Source organism: Kwoniella mangroviensis (genome assembly GCF_000507465.2).
Source record: "Kwoniella mangroviensis CBS 8507 chromosome 1 map unlocalized Ctg02, whole genome shotgun sequence".
Lineage (NCBI taxonomy): Eukaryota > Fungi > Basidiomycota > Tremellomycetes > Tremellales > Cryptococcaceae > Kwoniella > Kwoniella mangrovensis.
In genome coordinates, this window is record NW_027062534.1 from 1,671,862 (window position 1) to 1,688,794 (window position 16,933).

Below are 16,933 nucleotides of genomic sequence, written 5' to 3' on the forward strand. Positions count from 1 at the left end.
ATTCATGAACAATCAGCCAGCAGATCTACTTCTGATCGCATCAAGTAGCAAGCAAGGACGCTTGACTGCATTACGAGCAATAATGGAATGGTGAGATTGAGGGCAAGTGTGAAAGGTGGAGGTTGATCATCCTAACTTGTCGGGGGATTGTCGATTTCGTTTATTCGTTCGTCCTTCGATTTGTTAGAGTAGATTCCTGCTGTCCATTCAACATCGTGCACTACCTCAGCTTCGGTCGCTAATCAGCGACATTCAAAATGGCAGCGTCTGTACCGAAATTACTCGTAGTGGGAGGGAATGGGTTTTTGGGTATGTGCTATATTTCGATTCTAACTTTCAGCTCACGACCCCTATCTGACATTATCGTTCATAGGCTCGGCAATATGTAAAGCTGCAGTCACCAAGGGATGGGAAGTGAGCAGTATGAGGTGGGTCAGATGTCTACTGCGATCAAATCGTCATTGCCTCTTCCTGTCCGAAATCAATAGATACCATAATACTAACCAAAACCATACACTTCATATCCTTACACAATCTCCTTCTTCAAAACGAGGACGTAAGCTGACCTAGACTTGTTTTTGGTTACAGCTCATCAGGTAAACCCTATACCACACCCGCAGGACACAGTCCAGCGTGGTCCTCCAAAGTCCAATGGGCTCAAGCCAACGCCTTTGATCCATCGACATACCAGCATTTAATCAAAGATCGAACGAGCGTAGTGCACACACTTGGGATATTACTTGAAGATACGGGGTACAAGTCGTCCATACGTCAAGGTGATCTATTGGGTCTAGCGGGTAGTTTGATCAAGTCTACTAATCTAGGAGGAGGGGGAAATGGGAATCCATTGAAGAGTGAGGGGGAGAAGAAAAGGGGATATGAAGGGATGAATAGGGATAGTGGTGAGTTGGATTGTTCTGTCTGTATATCGCTTCATAATTTCGAAAATATGAAGTTGTACTGTACCGTAGGACGATCAGACCTATTTTATCGATATGTGATATGCTGATGCTGTCGAGAATGGAATGTAGCTATCAAAGTGCTCGATACCTTCTTATCCACTTCCTCTTCCTCTTCTGCGCCAATATCAACACCATCTTCGAAAGCCAAACAATTCATCTACATTTCAGCGGCGGATGCGTTCCGACCGTTGATACCATCTAGGTATATCGAGACGAAGAGAGAAGCAGAGTTGGAAATAGCTAGGAGGTGTCAGGTGTATAATGATCCTGAAAGGAAGAATGGTCAGACTGAAATGGTGAAACCTGTAATCATTAGACCAGGTAAGTTTGGCTTTGCCAAAAATTCGTCTATCTCAAGAATGCACAATTCTGCTTTCATCTACGTATGTCAATACTGCATACTAACATACACTACTTCTGGGTCTAATTTAGGATTGATGTATCACCCTCATATCCGTCCACTCACTACCCTCCCTGCATTCCTCATCGACCTTTCATCCAAATTATCTTTAAGATCAGGTATACCCAATCCATTCGCTTCGAAATCTCCTTTACACGGTGCTCTGGAATCCATGAGGACCTTCCCACTGCATGTTGATCACGTTGCGAATTCAGTATTGAGGTGTATAGAAGAGTCTCGTGCACTCGGGCAAGAACAGGAAGAGGGGGGAGGGTGGGGTGGGGCGAGGGTCGTGGAAGTGCAGCAGATGAGGGAATGGGCTGGACTGGGTGGGAAGTAGGAAACTTCGAGCTGGTTGATCACTCATCAAATGGTGATAGATCGTGAGCATATGCATGGACATATATATCTATATGTATAATTGGTACCAAGTACAATATACGGGAGGGCTAATAACAAGAAGACCAAGAAAATTAATCTAACGATGTTCGACACAACGGATAACCCTATTTTACTGATGGATAATTCAATGGTTTGATTACTTTCCGGTACAAGATCCTATTTCCTAACAACGATCCAAGTCAATCAAATTCTGACGATATGATGATTATGACACTGGTACATCGTGATCAACCTCCCCCTTCATCCCTCATCCCTCATCCGTCTCCTTTTTGCACCTTGGACTCTTCTCAAACACTTCAATTCCCTCTTTCTCCCTTCTCCGAACCTCTTCCACATCGCACTCGCCCTGTCCTTCCTCTTACAAAGTATTTTATATATCTTGTTCTCAATCTTTTTCTTATCCTTTTGATATCTTTTAAGTAACTTGTATTGATTTACTTCCCAATCGGTGTCAGGTAAATTGACCATATATTGTAAGAAGGTAGATTCTAACTTAGATCTTTCGTCTTCCAATTCTTCGATCCTACTGGACGGTATCTTTTTTATTCTAGTCCCGGTCCTTGAATGACTTCGAGGCCATCGATGATATTGATGATATCTTGGTGTTTCGATTAAGATGGGGATTGAATGGAATATTGGGTGTAAGAGGATTGATCGGAGGGATGAGAGTTCGATTGAACCGCTATAGTAAAAGCGAAGTATCATCAGTAGAATGTACGTTGACAGGTGCTAGAACACTAAACATGAAGGAGGAAGAGTCTGCTACAACACTTACTATCCTATTCTAGAACCCATCATCGTCAACGCAATATACTTTAGCATCAGCTATGACATCTTGCTCGCAAGCGAGAAGGTGTCCGACCCACCCAATATGTCTATCTACTTTCCCACCATGCTCATTCCCTCCTCCGCCTACATGCACACCAGCGATCCTGCCTTGACCTATCTTCTTCAACAATTCTATCAGGTCTTCCTGACGTTCGGGATCATTCAGATCGAGCTCTGATATATGAACATGCGCGAGATCAAGACATACTTTCAAGCGGGGGTGGGGCATTAGGGCAAGGAGGAGAGCAAGTGATTGGAGAGTCGTCAATGAGCTGGGAGAAGGGTGGACCTACAGTACCAAGATTGATCAATGGCATAATCAGTAGGCAGATATATATCACTTACAGTATTTTCAATTGCCAATACCACTCCTTGTGTACGATCCAGTATATCCTGCAAATCACCTATGAGCATGTGCAGCCTATCTCTATCTACTATATCTCCCTGTGGATCAACGTCGTGCCCTTCCGAACCCAGACTACACAACATGAGAAACGCTAATCAGTTCGAGATCAATCATTGATCACATATAACCGTCAACGTGTAGGTGTGATCTTACTGAATGACCAGCGTCGGGATGCCTAACACCCTAGCTAATTCCAATTCTGCAATTATACTTTCTTTGGAACAATCACGAAGTTGTCTATCGCAAGGTTTAACTCAAGTAAGCGGGTGTACCTGAATAGATGCGAGGAAGGTTGATCCGATGTTTGACGTTCATTAAAGGTATACCGTACTTACATGTCAGGAGACAACAGATTGGTCGTATGTACCGCATGAGCCATAGAGTTTCTTCGAAACTCTTCATCTAAGTTGGCAATATCATACAGAACGATCAGTCTGATTATTCAAAGTTCAAGGTATATATACAAGATCAAGTGTAGTGAACTCACCAAATGATCTAAATATCTTTGCAGCCTCTCTCACTTCCGCATCATCCTCCCTCTTCTTAACTCCTCGTTTAGGCGGATTAATAAACATATTCAATCCCGCACAATCTCTCATATCGAGTCCTTGACCCTGGTAATGGTCTCTGTACCTTCTCAAAGCAGCAAGTATGCCACCGTCCATCGACACGTGCGAGATGAAGGTGAGGGATGCTTCCACATGGCCACTGTTGGTTCCTAACTCTATCTGAGGGGGTGTGGAAGGTATGATAGGTTTAACATCTCTCAATCGGGGGGAAGGTGTGAATATCGGCTGACGGGGTGGTGTGAGATCATAAATTGGTTTATGTGAGATGGAAGCGGGGGTATACAATCGATAGGGAGTTGGTGTGTCTGGTATCCACCCTGGTGCAGGGATATGCAATTGGGCTTTGGGTTTTTTCTGGAGGGGAGAGGTCGATGACGAGGATGAAGGTGAGGATTCATCCGAATCACAAACGGATTGTGGTCGAGGTTGAGGAGAAAGAGGTGGTATTCTACCTCGACCTCGAGGAGTACCCAGCCCTAATCTCCTAAAAGGGCTATCCAGACCTGGCGTGGACGATGGAAGTGGGGAATGTGAATGAGAAGGAGGGGTACCAGGTTCGGCGAGATAGTGACATGACTTAACTCGATGATGTCCTCTTGGTGTACCTAATCCTAAGTTCCTGAGTGGACTTTCCAGTTCTTCCTTGACAGCGCCAATCTCCGGTCTGTCTTCTTCCGTCTCCTCTTCATCTCTATGTCTTCTTGTAGGTGTAAGCTGTTGAAGTCTGGACGAAGGAGAATCATCACGATGCGCGACAATGGGTGATCGGAGGGTGATGGTGGTGTTCGAAGCGGGCGGGGTGAGCGATAATTGTTTGATCGCATGATTAAAAGACTTGCACTTGCGAGTAGACGGAGCGGAAGGGGAGGGGCGGTTGTCTGGGTCTTCAACCTGTGCATAACGATGGGTCTTGTTCGATGATGCGGAAGGAGGTGTTTGTAATTGTGTTGTTACTTGAGAAGCTTGAGAGAATTCTAATTCGGGTACCGAATCTTGATTGAAAAGAGAAGATTGTGAAGTCGGTGGAGAGTTGATGGGTATATCCGGGTATCGATCAAGTGATGAAGGTGTAGATGTAGGCGTTGAGAGTAGGAATTGACTGGACAGCGAATAATTGTGTACTTCGAAATCAACTGGTGGATAAATCGAATCAAAATCTTCTTCAATTGCATAACTATTATCGTTGTATGTGGACGAATCCAATTTACCATCCGTATGCATTGTTTACTGTATATCATACTTGTTGTTTTCCTTGTCATCGAGGAAAGCTTGATTCGGTCGTTTATATCAATGGTCATTGCTTATTCTAATTGCAAGAAGAAGGAAGAAGAAAACACGAAAAAAAGAAAGAAAAGAAAAGATGAATTGATTAGGGTATATGTTAGTGCATGAAAGGTGTAGAACATGGTTCAACTTGTTCCATCATAATCCAAGTATACCATACCATACTACTGTACATGGCATTAGCATCTTCATTAGGATTCATTCACTCGTTCATACCCATTTGAGTGATTATATTGGTTATCTTTTCATCGACAATATTCAGTATTAGTGAAAATATTAGCCTCGAGACTAATCAGTCCAATTTCGCTCGTCCTAAGCATGTGAGAATCGTTCAAGACCGCACATTATGGTATACGAGGAGGCTATTGATTCGAAAATGAGGTCAAAATGAGTTGAAGCATTAGTAAAAACCTTTAGAATCGAGCTGTAAACATTTTTTATGATATTTGATGAATTGGGCGAAAAGGATTAGAAGTGGTCGAGAGATGAACGATCGAGAGTTGGGGGGGTTTGTTGGTGATTGGAGATGCAGAAAATAGATCGGAGCGTAGGTGTACGTGATATGATAATTGATGGTACCTTACAATGATCTTTTGAAAGAAATACACGTCATCGACAACCCCATCACAGGGCGCAGGTACAGGTACAAGTGCGAAAATGAGATGGCATCAACATTCCTTTGGTTTCCCATCTATATCCCCATCTACATTGTGACAGACAGTGTATCAGTCGAGTATCATTCTAACATGCAAGACTGGACTCTGCAATCTGACCATGGAACCACGATACCCAGACGAGGAAAACAGGATGACTTGATGCAAAGCTGGACGGACCAATCGCAGTGTTACCCTTAACGCATGAGCCATCCGACAACACAACAGCACACATCCAGACCCTCTCTTCCTACCTATTCTCCTTTCATCCGTGTTAGTGACAATGCGAAACGACGGAAGGACGCTTTGACGTCTATGTGACATCACATCACTCTGCCTATAGAGTGAATCCTTTGTCAATTGATGGAAATGACGTTGATGGGTTGTTGGATTGGGTCAATGAGTGGGTCCAACAGATCCAGGATCAATGTATATATAAGACAACGACAGCCATATTCAACCTCAATAATATGCTGACAACGCAGATTAAACGAGGTTACCAGTACATCAATACCTTCGCAGTCATTTGACATTACCCAGATAACAAATCGTCGAAATCAAGTATACACCCCCATTGAGAGAATTACAGGAGAAGATGTCGGACCAGCAACAGTGAGTGGCGATGTACTCTCTCCCTTCTTCTTTCCTTCATTCTCTCCTCCGTGTGATGTGAAGACGATAGCCATAAGTCCTGCTGGAAACAGATCCGTTTGATTTTTATCTGTTTCTAAGAGAACTCTCGCGCTTTATATATCCCATCACCTCTATATACCTCTGCCTTTCTTTCTCTACGTTTTCTCGCCCCTAGGCTGACATACATGTGTCTCCCTAACACAGACAACAGCTCCAACGACAAGAATCCAATCAATCCAACCAACAAGAATATGCAGACGATGAAAAAGCTCCATTTGAAAATACCATTTCCAACGGAATGATCAAACCCGGTCAACCAGGTGATGATGGCGATTCTACCAATGCTATTCGTGATGTCGCCTTGAACCCATTGGGAAAGAGGAAGAAGATGTTATCTGAACAGATCGGTGAAGAAAATTTGAAACATGTTGGTAAGAAGGATGGGAAAGAGGATAACGATTCGGGTTCATTGAAGATCAGAATTCAATTGGATTTAGATGTTGAAGTCCATTTGAGTGCTAGAGTTAAAGGTGATATCACTATTGGTCTACTCTAATCATCTATCACAATCATTATTAATATCACTATCACTATCATAATCGCTCTCTTATCGCTTGGATCAGGGAGGAAAGGTTTAGATCAGAAGTATAGCAAAACAGTGGAAGGTCGATGTGTATCAAGGATATGCTGGATATGTCGGAAAATGTTATTTGTAGCTCATATACACGATGCCCCGAATGAAACGAATCTTATCGAATGAGATCTTATTCACATATCTGGCATGTAACCCAGCAAACTTTCTTACTCGCCCAATAAATATGGGGATATGCTGAACATGTTCTGTCTTTGAAACAGCTCGTCAATGCAACACACCATGCATCCCGAAGTTCAAGGTGATAGCAGATTCGTTTTGTATGCACTCGCTTTACGGAATTACATGCGCAATTAAGGTTCGTGTTCCCGGCGGGTCGGGTTTGGGCATTTCAGGGGAATTTCCCTTTGAGTGCGTGATCTTACCAAAAAAGACGAAGTCGATTCCAGCTAAAAATCAAATTCTCGACCCGTAGCCATAAATACTGCATTTCATTTATCAATTTCAGGATCAGTCAAGCCTTTTTCAACAAGTGTATCTTGCATTGAAGAAACTCTAAGGGCCGAGAAGAAGCAGGCCAAGAGAAAGAGGGTGATTCCTGCCTGACACAGCATGTGTTGGATCGTGGGCTCTGCGGAAAGGGAATGTTCGATGCTTGACCAATTGAACCCTATATGAGGATGTCCTCCTGCTTCTGAAGAATTACGAAAGGATATGAAGAAATGTCTCCAGCAGCTTGAAGCTGCGGCTAAATTGGAGTATGTGACATCATACAATCAGGTTCCTCAACTTTCATCTTCACATGCCTGTTCGATATGACGTTGAACATTAGTCATTCGTCTGTGCACCTTATATCATCGCTACTGCTGACAGATTCCAGGATAAGACATTAGTAGTTAGTAGTATTGACCTGTAGTCTATTCTTCATTTATATTAAAGGAAATGGCGTAGACACTTTTGAGCTTTTCCCCTTCTTCAAAACATGTTCAATTTTAGATCCAAAGATCAGAACACACCTACCAAGAAACCCAACGCTGCCACAGAAGAAAACTTGAGTGATACAGAGAACGACAACAACAACAACATGTCAGAGAAACAACAGTGAGTTTTTATACTTCAAGTCGTACCGGTACTAAGCTGATGGATGTTGTGTAGAGAAAGAAAAGTCCAAAGGCAACAGAACGGGAACAAACCACCCAACTACGATAGTGATGACAGCGAACGTGACGCTTCTGACTCTGAGGGCGAGGATGATAACAATGACGGACCACTGGATAGATTAAATCAGGCTGGAGAGGCAGGACAGGAAGTTGCAGACACAGCCAACGACGTGACGGATCAAGCTACCGATACCGTTCAGGGAGTCACCAAGACAGCCGATCAAGCTACCAGCGCCATCAAGGATGTCGCTTTGAATCCCCTCGGAGGTAAGAAGAGGAAACAGCTCAGTCAGACTATAGGCGAAGAAAATCTCAAGAATGTAGGCAAGAAGAACGGTAAAGATGATGATGAAGCTGGAAGTTTGAGGATTAGGATTCAGTTGGATTTGGATGTGGAAGTTCATCTCTCCGCGAGAATCAAGGGTGATATCACCATTGGATTGCTCTAGGACATATAGACAGATAGACAGATAGATAAATACATACAACTGTAGCGATTAGATATTCACACGTACCGTAATATAGAATATAGAACAGAAGACAGAACCCATATGCATGTTTCCATAGACCAATGCTTAAGCGTCCGACTCCCGTTTTAATTTAAGTTGCTGCCTCGATCGCCTCCCTGAATTCCTGAAGTGGCGGTGTGCTTCATTCTACGCGGTCGATGTTGTGTGCCCGGCATTTCTCCGAGTGACATGGAACACCCCTTCGACACACATATCCCTTGCAAGGTCAATGCGTCCTTTGTTGTCACGAGTAGCTCCGTTGGATAGACTGGAGCCATTCCTCGTATGGAGAAATTGCAACGTCATAGCTTGGCTAGCCTAACCTCCCATCAACGGATCATCTTCAATGTTTGCTTTTGATTTTTCATCTTCTGAAGACTAGATTCGTTCGAAACGACCTTTTTCGACTCGACATTATGGTGTTAGGCATTTTAAGTGCCGTCGCAGCTTGCCCAGCCATAGTAGGGACTACGGAGGCCGTGAGACATGGTCAAAAGGCCCAAGCCAAGGAGGCTCATCGTGGTCAAAAAGTCAACATGATTGCCAGATTACCTACTCCTATTCCTGGATACAGCGAGAAATTCGAAGGTTCTCTAGTCGTCTTGAAGGATAACAAAGTGAGTAGTCAGTTCTACCATATGATAACGATTGCCACTGTTTGTCGTTCTGTTTTTTGTTTGATGAGTCAGATATATCGTAAAGCAGGAACTTTTAATTGACCCAGGCACCCTGCTTCCACTCATTTTTTAGCTATACATTCAGCATGCTCAATCGAGATTCCCACCATACTCTGTCCACCCGTTTACAGGCTACTATCTCCCCTACCCATCAAATCAGAATAAATGGGCTGGGGCGGGGTACAAAGGTGAAGGATTGGTCAGTACGATCAATGAGCAAAACCACTTAAATTGGATATACGTCGATCGCGATACTCACGAAATCAAATATGGTGTAAAGCAAGATGCCGAAGGTAACTGTTGTGGACCATGGGACTGTACGTCAATAGATAAAAGAATGACATTTGAAGGATGGGAAGGGTTCATCGCTGTTCAGGAAGATGAAAGAGAGGATATATGGGCATTATATTTCGACAGGTTCGATGACGGCTTGTCCTCAGATGGGTTAATAGGTGATTTCGAATCGACAGGTAAACAGGTCAGAATGTTAGAAATTCAATTGATCAGGAAAGAGAGACAGAAACATTTCGAAATGGCTCAAGAAGAGAGGGTAGAGAGGATAAGAGCGATGAAGGGAAAACAGAAGGAACAGCAAGAGCAGGGATTACAGGAAGAAGACAAATAAGGATAAAGGATACTGTAAAAATCTAACGGGTAATCAAGACAACCATGGTTCAGAAGAGAACCATGAGGATTTTTAACGACACCATGACGCTGAGTTCGCCTTTGATCTTCAAGCCCCTTCGGCTGATCGATGCCACGGCCGACTATGCTACCTACCCAAATCACCAATGTTTCATACCCTTCACATCGCCAAAGATCACCGTGGGACCTTGGTAGAATACTGGAAGATTCTAATGCCGAACGAATATATACATATCTACTTGGAATACCAATACGCATTCATACTCCTGGAAGAAACTGCTGGACCGTCATATTTCAATAGCGATCCACGAATTTCCATTCAGCTAGAATGGACAATGCGTTACTGGGTGTTGTGATAGATAGAACCAAGAATGCATGTAGGTTGAATGATCAAATACGAAAAGCTCTATGAGACCGTTCAAACCAATCAAACGTATAGATCTAAAAACTCACTCCCCCTTCCACATGTCACATTTACTGTTTGCTCTCGACACTCTCGTCTTCAGCCACTTGGTCTAGACCTCTGACCATATCATCGACCTCTGCCGGAGTCTCAGGCACTGACTTAGCCAATATAATCATGAAGATTGTGGCAGGAACAATCAGAGAAGCGTTGAAGTAGAAAGTCTTTAGGGCTCGAGGGTATTTAGACACCAAACCGAACGATGTGGCTTGACCGGCACATTCGAATGCACGGAAAGTGCCACCGATCCTGGAAGCTGCTTTGAGATCGTTTGAGAAAGTAGCCAGAATCCAATATAGATAGACTTGGAAACAGAATCCTGAACAGTGCATGAGCAGCTGACCGAGGTATGCTGCTGCCCAAGTTGATCGACTCCTACGACATGACACGGGTTTTGATCAGCATCTAGGTCTCTCCTCCCACAATCTAAGCTTACAGATCATAATCCAACGCGACTTTATTTGGATACTTGTTCCACTCAATACCGACCCAGATGAAACTGGCGAGTTGTGGAACCAGTACCAAGGTCTTGCCTAGCCAGATCTTGACTTTTCGAGAGATCCTTTTGCTGTCGAGGAATCGACCAAACAGCAGGGCGGTACAGACAGCTCCGGTAGCTGTTTTAGGAGAAGTGTTCCAATCAGTCACATTTGTAAAATCACTTTTGAGAGTATCGCACTTACGTCCTAAGAAGGAAGCTAGAGCACGAGCTCTGACCGAGAAATGAGTGGCCAAGAAGGTACTGTATGTTCCCAAGAAGAAGAATGAGTAGAACGAAGGTACAGCCATGATACAAGTTTGGGAGATAACAAGAATCAGTGTTGGCGACAAAAGCGTGCAATTGTAGCCGCATAGTGGTGAAGCTCACTCTAGGGTGTCTGAAGTGTAATGCCAAAGCTTTCAACTCCGATTTCCAGGTTATCTCTTTCGAGGTAGGGATCTTGGTACCATCTGGTCTTCTAGTCTTTTTAGTTGGAGACAATAAGAACGCCCAAATAGGTCCAGAAGCTTCGAACCCAAGGAAGATCAGGTATGTGGCAGCACTGACTGCACCTGCTCCGCTCGTCTTGTAGTTGGTCGCAAGGATGATGGCACCACCGATGATACCTCCACTGTTTCGCATGGCAGACCAGATACCTGAACGCCAAATCAGTCCTTGTACCATCAAGATGTGACGCGATACTCACTGATATAGGTACCTCTATCCTGGAATCGAGGATAAGACAACATAGCGGTACTTTCAGCAACGTATAAGAAACCGTTTGATCCTCCAACAATTACTCGGGCGATCACCAGATAAACTTGGACGCCGTATTTGAGGTTCACACTATCATCATAACCTAAGTCAGCTGCAATTCTCAGCGAAAGCTGGTGGTAGACTGACTAGTATCCACTACCGGTAAAGAAGAATGCGAAGGAAGCGATGACACAACCGGTCTTGATTCCGATCTTGTTGATCAAAGGTCCACCAAAGAGAGTCACAATACAAGTCATGGTTGAACTCAAGGCTCGCGCAAGGTTTGCAAGATCGGAATCCTTCAGACCACCACCTCCAAGACCTGAGATGGCATCTGCGAGAGATGGTCCGACGAACGACAAGCTAATAAACAGTCAATTACTCGTGACATCTTCTGTCTGGATGTATCAGATACTCACGCTCCGAGGAGGATCATCTGGAGGAGGACACCTCTGAAGATTCTGGTTTGTTTCGGTGCAGCGAGATAGGCATGATCGACCTCTTCTTCTTCTTCGTATGAGTTGAGTGCAGGCACATCATCAATCGGGACATGCTTGCTGATCTCCAGTTCTGCTGGTTGTGGCTGAGCCATTTTGATATGCTAGCTTGATATGACCGGGGTATGCTGAACAGCTCTCAGATTTTTTTGTCGATCAAAGCTGGCTTCTTATGGTTCCGATTTTTGATGTCTCCTCCCATGGAAAAAAATATTGCTACAAATCACCAATATGTCGCAGTACATGGTCTGATGTTCTCGCTCCTCCGCTTCACCGAGAGTCAGTGCCAGTGCCGGTGCCACTCATTTCATTTCAAATCATCAACTCTTTAATTTGGCGACAGTCCGTCCTTTTCAAAGAATCGCCGAGTCCGACATGAAAAGGTATCCATCAACCTTTCTAGTGCTTTGGTACGAGTCAATTATGCATCTTAGTGAAGAGTAAGTTCAAATTAAGCTTGACGTCGGAAGCGTTCCTGCCGAGAATAGCGGAATCGCTCAAATCCGACAGATCTGACGACATCGATGCTAATTTCTCCTTTGTTGAAACTGCCGATATTCAATCGATAAAGGTTAGTTGTCTTCGATAATTCAGACTATCATCTGGCAGTTGTTCGGGGTTGGCAATATTGGTATTCCAATGCATGGCAAACCAAGTGGTCCGTAGAGCTCCGGTACTGCCAGTGGAAGGGAAACCACATCAGGATCATCTTAGCACACGACAGAGTTAAATTTGGACAAGTTGCAATTGTATCTTTCGTTCGTTCCGATCATCACCTTGCAATACTTGGATCACCATGCCATCACAAATTCAGACTGAGACCACAGCCAACGTCAACCAAGCGACCAGCAACATCGGTCGACTTGACTTACGAGGTGGAGATGATGTCAGTACTGCTCGGCCGGGGTGATGAATGACTCTACTTGAAGCTGATATGAACGAATTACTAGGGACCAAGATATCCTCAATATCTTCCTTCAGTAGAACATGCTACTTTCCCAGACTGGGAAGAAATTAACTATGTAGACCCTGGTACAAGAGGTACAGCTGATAAGAGGCATCTCTTTGTACCCGGCTCGAGACATAAGGCTATCACGCCCAGAATCGGTGAAGAAATCAGGGTAAGTCTACAGAGGATCATCGACGGTGCTCAGCTGACCTCTTGACTCAAAAGGGTGTTCAACTCACTCAATTGACCAAAGAGGGCTTGGATGACCTTGCTTTGCTGGCTGCTGAGAGAGGTGTAGTCGTCTTGTGAGTTTTCAGACTTCTGTGGTACTGATTTGGGAAATGTTAATGTGAACACGTTCACAGCCGTGATCAAGATTTCAAGGATATCGGCGTGCAGAAACAACTGGAGACTGCCAGGGATTTTGGTAGACTTCACATCCATCCTGTAAGTAGAGACAATCGTGAATTGTGAAGGATGACTTGGCTGACCTCGTTTTAGACTATGGTAGGTGTCCAGTGATTTTCTGCTAGGGTGATTGCTGTATGCTGACTTCACATGGACACAGCCTTACCCAAAAGGCATCCCAGAGGTGAGTTCGATTAGTATCTTCATATACAGTATCTGGTTCAATGCACCTGGCTAACTTGACCTCTAGATGCACGTCGTATACAAAGATCAGGCAGCTGAAAAGTACGTTTAAATCGCATGAACTGGCAATCGTAACCGGATTTGGTGGCTGACACCCCCCCAGTCGGTTCAGCGCTATCAAGCCAGCGGACTTGCAGTCTGTAAGCTCTGTCATCTGGCACTCTGACCACACAGCAGAGCAGCAGACACCTGGATACACTTTCTTCGTTGCCCTTGAAGTGCCAGAGACTGGTGGTGATACTCTCTTTGTCTCAGCAACGGAGGCATACAAACAGGTAGGTAACGGAGCCACCGAGAACGGCTAATTGACTGGCCTACCATAGCTATCTGATGGATACAAACAAACACTCGAGGGTCTGAAGATTGTTCATGATAATACGAGTATGATCGAGTACGCCAAGTCCAAGGGGTTGCCGGCGAGGTTCAGCCCTCAGAAGAGATCTCACCCTCTTAGTCAGTTGCGTATCAGCGATGTAGAACGGACGAGAACAAAGTTGATTTGCTATTGTAGTCCGAACGCATCCTGCCACAGGTGAAAAGATCCTTTGGGCGATCGGTGCCGGTGAAGGAAACGGTATGCCAAGGTACATCGAAGGATTCAAAAAAGAAGAATCCGACTCTACACTTCGATTGTTGAATGATATATTGCAACGAAGTGGTGACATCCAGATGAGAGCCACTTACGAGCCTGGCACCGTCGTCGTCTGGGACAAGTGAGTGATAGCTGACTATATTGTAGGATTGCCACTGACGTGAACCACTAGCCGAGCTGTTGGACACACCCCCGTACATGATCACAAGGGAGAAAGACGTCACTTTGTTAGCATCTCCGCTATGGCTGAAACCCCTTACTAGGTATATAGTGACTATCGGATACTCTTTGCAATGCATGTTTCTATAGATGGCCATTCCTGAAGCATACAGCCTATGCAGTTCATCAGCCTTCAAGTCCATTGGGTTTCCTTTCTTTTCTCTTGTGGGAGTCATCTCAAAGTGAAAGCCGCGCCTTCAGTTGTTATGGGCTTGTGAGCAAGACTTTCGGCACCCGGAGACCACGAAGAGCCGACTCATCGTCCCATCTGAACGCCAAGAGCGTCCCTCCGTGAGCACGTCTTCGTCATTGAGTCGTGCCTCGGCTGATGTTTGTGGCAATTACTATCTCGGAACACCGCCGAAAATGATAACTCTGAATGGCGCAATCTTGATGATCGATTGCGATATTTCTTTAAGACCCTGAATCAAGATAATCTCAATTCGATGCTACAGAATAATTGCACATAGATGTTCCACTGGCCAGTGAAATACAAATTTGCTTCACAGCTCTTATCCGAAGAGATGCGATCCGAGCCGGACAACGGGTCCAAACAAACATGTGTGATCACTAAAGAGATGGATGCTGATTTTCCAATATTTCTCTGAAATTTCTTCCATACCACTAATTCGTCCTCTGTCGATTATAGCTGAAGCATCACTACTCAGAAGACAGGATGTCAGTTGATAAGAAACTCAAGGTAGCCATCGTAGGTGCTGGTCCAGGAGGTTTGGCAGCTATAATCCACTTTCTTCGAGTGCCCAATGTCGTTTTGAGCGTCTTCGAGGCGGCAAGGGAGTTGAGAGAGATTGGAGCTGTAAGTTGGTTTACTGAAGATGTGATCAGGTCGCTTCAAATTGGACTCACACCGTTGTTCATAGGGTATCGGTATCAATCAAAATACTTGGAGACATTTGCAATTGATGGGGGTGGCAGAGAAAATTGAACAGTTCACGAACAGAGGGGATGGAACGAAAATCGATGTCGAGAATAGAAATGGTACGAACGGGAAACTGATAAGCAGAAAATACCAGAGTAGTGAGCACAACCAGTTTTCGTATGCGAAATTCGCGATAGATGACTGACCTTTTGGCCTCATAGCCGATCCAAATACACCTGCCAGATCTCGAATTGAACGGTACAAGTTGCAGAATGCACTTTTATCCGCCGTTCCAGTAGGGCTCATTCAGCTCAATAGACGATTAGCAGATATTCAGGAGCGAGAGGAGGGAGTGGTGTTGATCTTTAAAGATGGAAGAAGTGAAGGTCCCTTTGACCTTGTAATTGGCGCTGATGGAATTCGATCAGTGAGTGACAGTGTATCATCACATACTGCCAAGGATAAGCTGACCATAGTGATCATTTGGGCAGGTCACTAGAAGCTATGCGTTCCCAGATCACAAGCTAAGTTACACAGGAAAGACTGCTTATAGAATCATAATACCTGGAGAAGAGGTCGCGCATATACCAAATATCCCACAAGGATCGTGCTTTTGGCATACTAAAGAAACGCATATCTACACCAATCCACTGGACAACGGTCTATTCGAGATTGCCACAAGGGCTGTGATACCTGATGAGAATGGAACGAAGGTCAGTTTGGGGACTGAAGTTCCAAGGGAAGAGGTGATTGGACATTACACGGTAAGTTTAACTATCCTCACGAAAAGTCTGAAACTGGAGCTGGCAATTTCCTGACCGTTATAGGGATATTGCGAGACCATTAGGCAGATACTGGACGTACCTAAGAAATGGCTGGAATTCGCTATTTTCGGTGGTCCAAGATTGGAATCAGTCATACATGGTGGTAGAATTGCCCTGCTAGGTGATGCATCACACCGTGAGCTGTCTTCGATTCATCGATTCTCAAGATAATGTGACAGCTGACAGCTCTGCTTGGGTTCTTGATTTATAGCGTTATCGGGCGCTTTCGGTGCCGGAGCTTGTTTCGCATTTGAAGATGCATACGTCTTATCGAAAGCGGTTGATCAAGCTTTGAAAAATGGAACATCTATCGCAAATGCTTTGAAAGAATACGATGAATTCAGAGCTCCACATTATAAAGCCTTGTATCAAGTTTTAGATGGTTATGCAAGAACTGCTGAAGAAGTTAAGAGCTTGAATGCTGAGTTGAGTGATGATGAATTCGTCGAGGAAATCGTCCAAAAAGGTCTGGCGGGTAATACTCAATGGATCTATGAGTACGATGTACGTCCGATGACCATCTTGGTTTGCTTCTTCAAGATAATTGGAAAGACATCGTGACTGACATACTGACATGTTCCTCTACTGGCTGATAGGTAACCAAAGTCTGGCAAGAAAAATTAGATTCTGCCTTGAAAGGAAAGGACGGCTTAGACACTTCGTTGGCACCGGGTGTAGCAGCAATCGCTATCACTGCCTAGGTTTCATTTTCCTCCTTTTGGGTCTCTATGCATTGTATTCACTTCATACCTGTCTCTGAGTGCGACCAAATTTTGGTCAGGTGCATGCTCAGCCGATTGTTGCTCATGCATGTGATGCACAATGGGTCATTGCTATCCTTCATTCAGCTTTGCGGTCTTATGAGGATGATGAATTCCGTGAAGGTCCTTCGATGCCCCAA

The 16,933-nt window shown here is 44.5% G+C and overlaps 8 protein-coding genes across 8 annotated transcripts; 6 read left to right on the top strand and 2 right to left on the bottom strand.

Annotated features, from left to right (window-relative positions):
• Nucleotides 1-257: 257 nt before the first annotated feature.
• I203_105728 (uncharacterized protein) lies at nucleotides 258-1,702 on the top strand (the record flags this gene model as incomplete). Its single annotated transcript, XM_019144880.1, has 5 exons — nucleotides 258-309; nucleotides 374-428; nucleotides 589-902; nucleotides 1,032-1,283; nucleotides 1,395-1,702. 5 exons carry the CDS (start codon nucleotides 258-260, stop codon nucleotides 1,700-1,702), a joined length of 981 nt encoding a protein of 326 aa, XP_019006215.1.
• Nucleotides 1,703-2,004: 302 nt separating this feature from the next.
• On the bottom strand, nucleotides 2,005-4,788 carry I203_105729 (uncharacterized protein; the record flags this gene model as incomplete). Its single annotated transcript, XM_065517829.1, has 6 exons — nucleotides 2,005-2,446; nucleotides 2,631-2,881; nucleotides 2,938-3,070; nucleotides 3,152-3,235; nucleotides 3,334-3,400; nucleotides 3,486-4,788. 6 exons carry the CDS (start codon nucleotides 4,786-4,788, stop codon nucleotides 2,005-2,007), a joined length of 2,280 nt encoding a protein of 759 aa, XP_065373133.1.
• A 1,311-nt stretch (nucleotides 4,789-6,099) lies between these two features.
• On the top strand, nucleotides 6,100-6,693 carry I203_105730 (uncharacterized protein; the record flags this gene model as incomplete). Its single annotated transcript, XM_019144882.2, has 2 exons — nucleotides 6,100-6,116; nucleotides 6,342-6,693. 2 exons carry the CDS (start codon nucleotides 6,100-6,102, stop codon nucleotides 6,691-6,693), a joined length of 369 nt encoding a protein of 122 aa, XP_019006217.2.
• A 1,018-nt stretch (nucleotides 6,694-7,711) lies between these two features.
• I203_105731 (uncharacterized protein) lies at nucleotides 7,712-8,338 on the top strand (the record flags this gene model as incomplete). Its single annotated transcript, XM_019144883.1, has 2 exons — nucleotides 7,712-7,830; nucleotides 7,885-8,338. 2 exons carry the CDS (start codon nucleotides 7,712-7,714, stop codon nucleotides 8,336-8,338), a joined length of 573 nt encoding a protein of 190 aa, XP_019006218.1.
• Nucleotides 8,339-8,814: 476 nt separating this feature from the next.
• On the top strand, nucleotides 8,815-9,700 carry I203_105732 (uncharacterized protein; the record flags this gene model as incomplete). The annotated part of the gene is made up of 2 exons (XM_019144884.1): nucleotides 8,815-9,015; nucleotides 9,149-9,700. 2 exons carry the CDS (start codon nucleotides 8,815-8,817, stop codon nucleotides 9,698-9,700), a joined length of 753 nt encoding a protein of 250 aa, XP_019006219.1.
• A 494-nt stretch (nucleotides 9,701-10,194) lies between these two features.
• Nucleotides 10,195-12,012, bottom strand: I203_105733 (uncharacterized protein; the record flags this gene model as incomplete). The annotated part of the gene is made up of 7 exons (XM_019144885.1): nucleotides 10,195-10,558; nucleotides 10,620-10,800; nucleotides 10,867-10,925; nucleotides 10,978-11,320; nucleotides 11,371-11,510; nucleotides 11,568-11,783; nucleotides 11,840-12,012. 7 exons carry the CDS (start codon nucleotides 12,010-12,012, stop codon nucleotides 10,195-10,197), a joined length of 1,476 nt encoding a protein of 491 aa, XP_019006220.1.
• Nucleotides 12,013-12,713: 701 nt separating this feature from the next.
• On the top strand, nucleotides 12,714-14,372 carry I203_105734 (uncharacterized protein; the record flags this gene model as incomplete). The annotated part of the gene is made up of 11 exons (XM_065517830.1): nucleotides 12,714-12,803; nucleotides 12,868-13,038; nucleotides 13,092-13,171; nucleotides 13,232-13,313; nucleotides 13,368-13,373; nucleotides 13,435-13,458; nucleotides 13,525-13,559; nucleotides 13,621-13,792; nucleotides 13,841-13,970; nucleotides 14,029-14,230; nucleotides 14,282-14,372. 11 exons carry the CDS (start codon nucleotides 12,714-12,716, stop codon nucleotides 14,370-14,372), a joined length of 1,083 nt encoding a protein of 360 aa, XP_065373134.1.
• A 632-nt stretch (nucleotides 14,373-15,004) lies between these two features.
• Nucleotides 15,005-16,733, top strand: I203_105735 (uncharacterized protein; the record flags this gene model as incomplete). The annotated part of the gene is made up of 7 exons (XM_019144887.1): nucleotides 15,005-15,145; nucleotides 15,210-15,366; nucleotides 15,430-15,635; nucleotides 15,700-15,972; nucleotides 16,036-16,168; nucleotides 16,244-16,536; nucleotides 16,629-16,733. 7 exons carry the CDS (start codon nucleotides 15,005-15,007, stop codon nucleotides 16,731-16,733), a joined length of 1,308 nt encoding a protein of 435 aa, XP_019006222.1.
• Nucleotides 16,734-16,933: the final 200 nt, after the last annotated feature.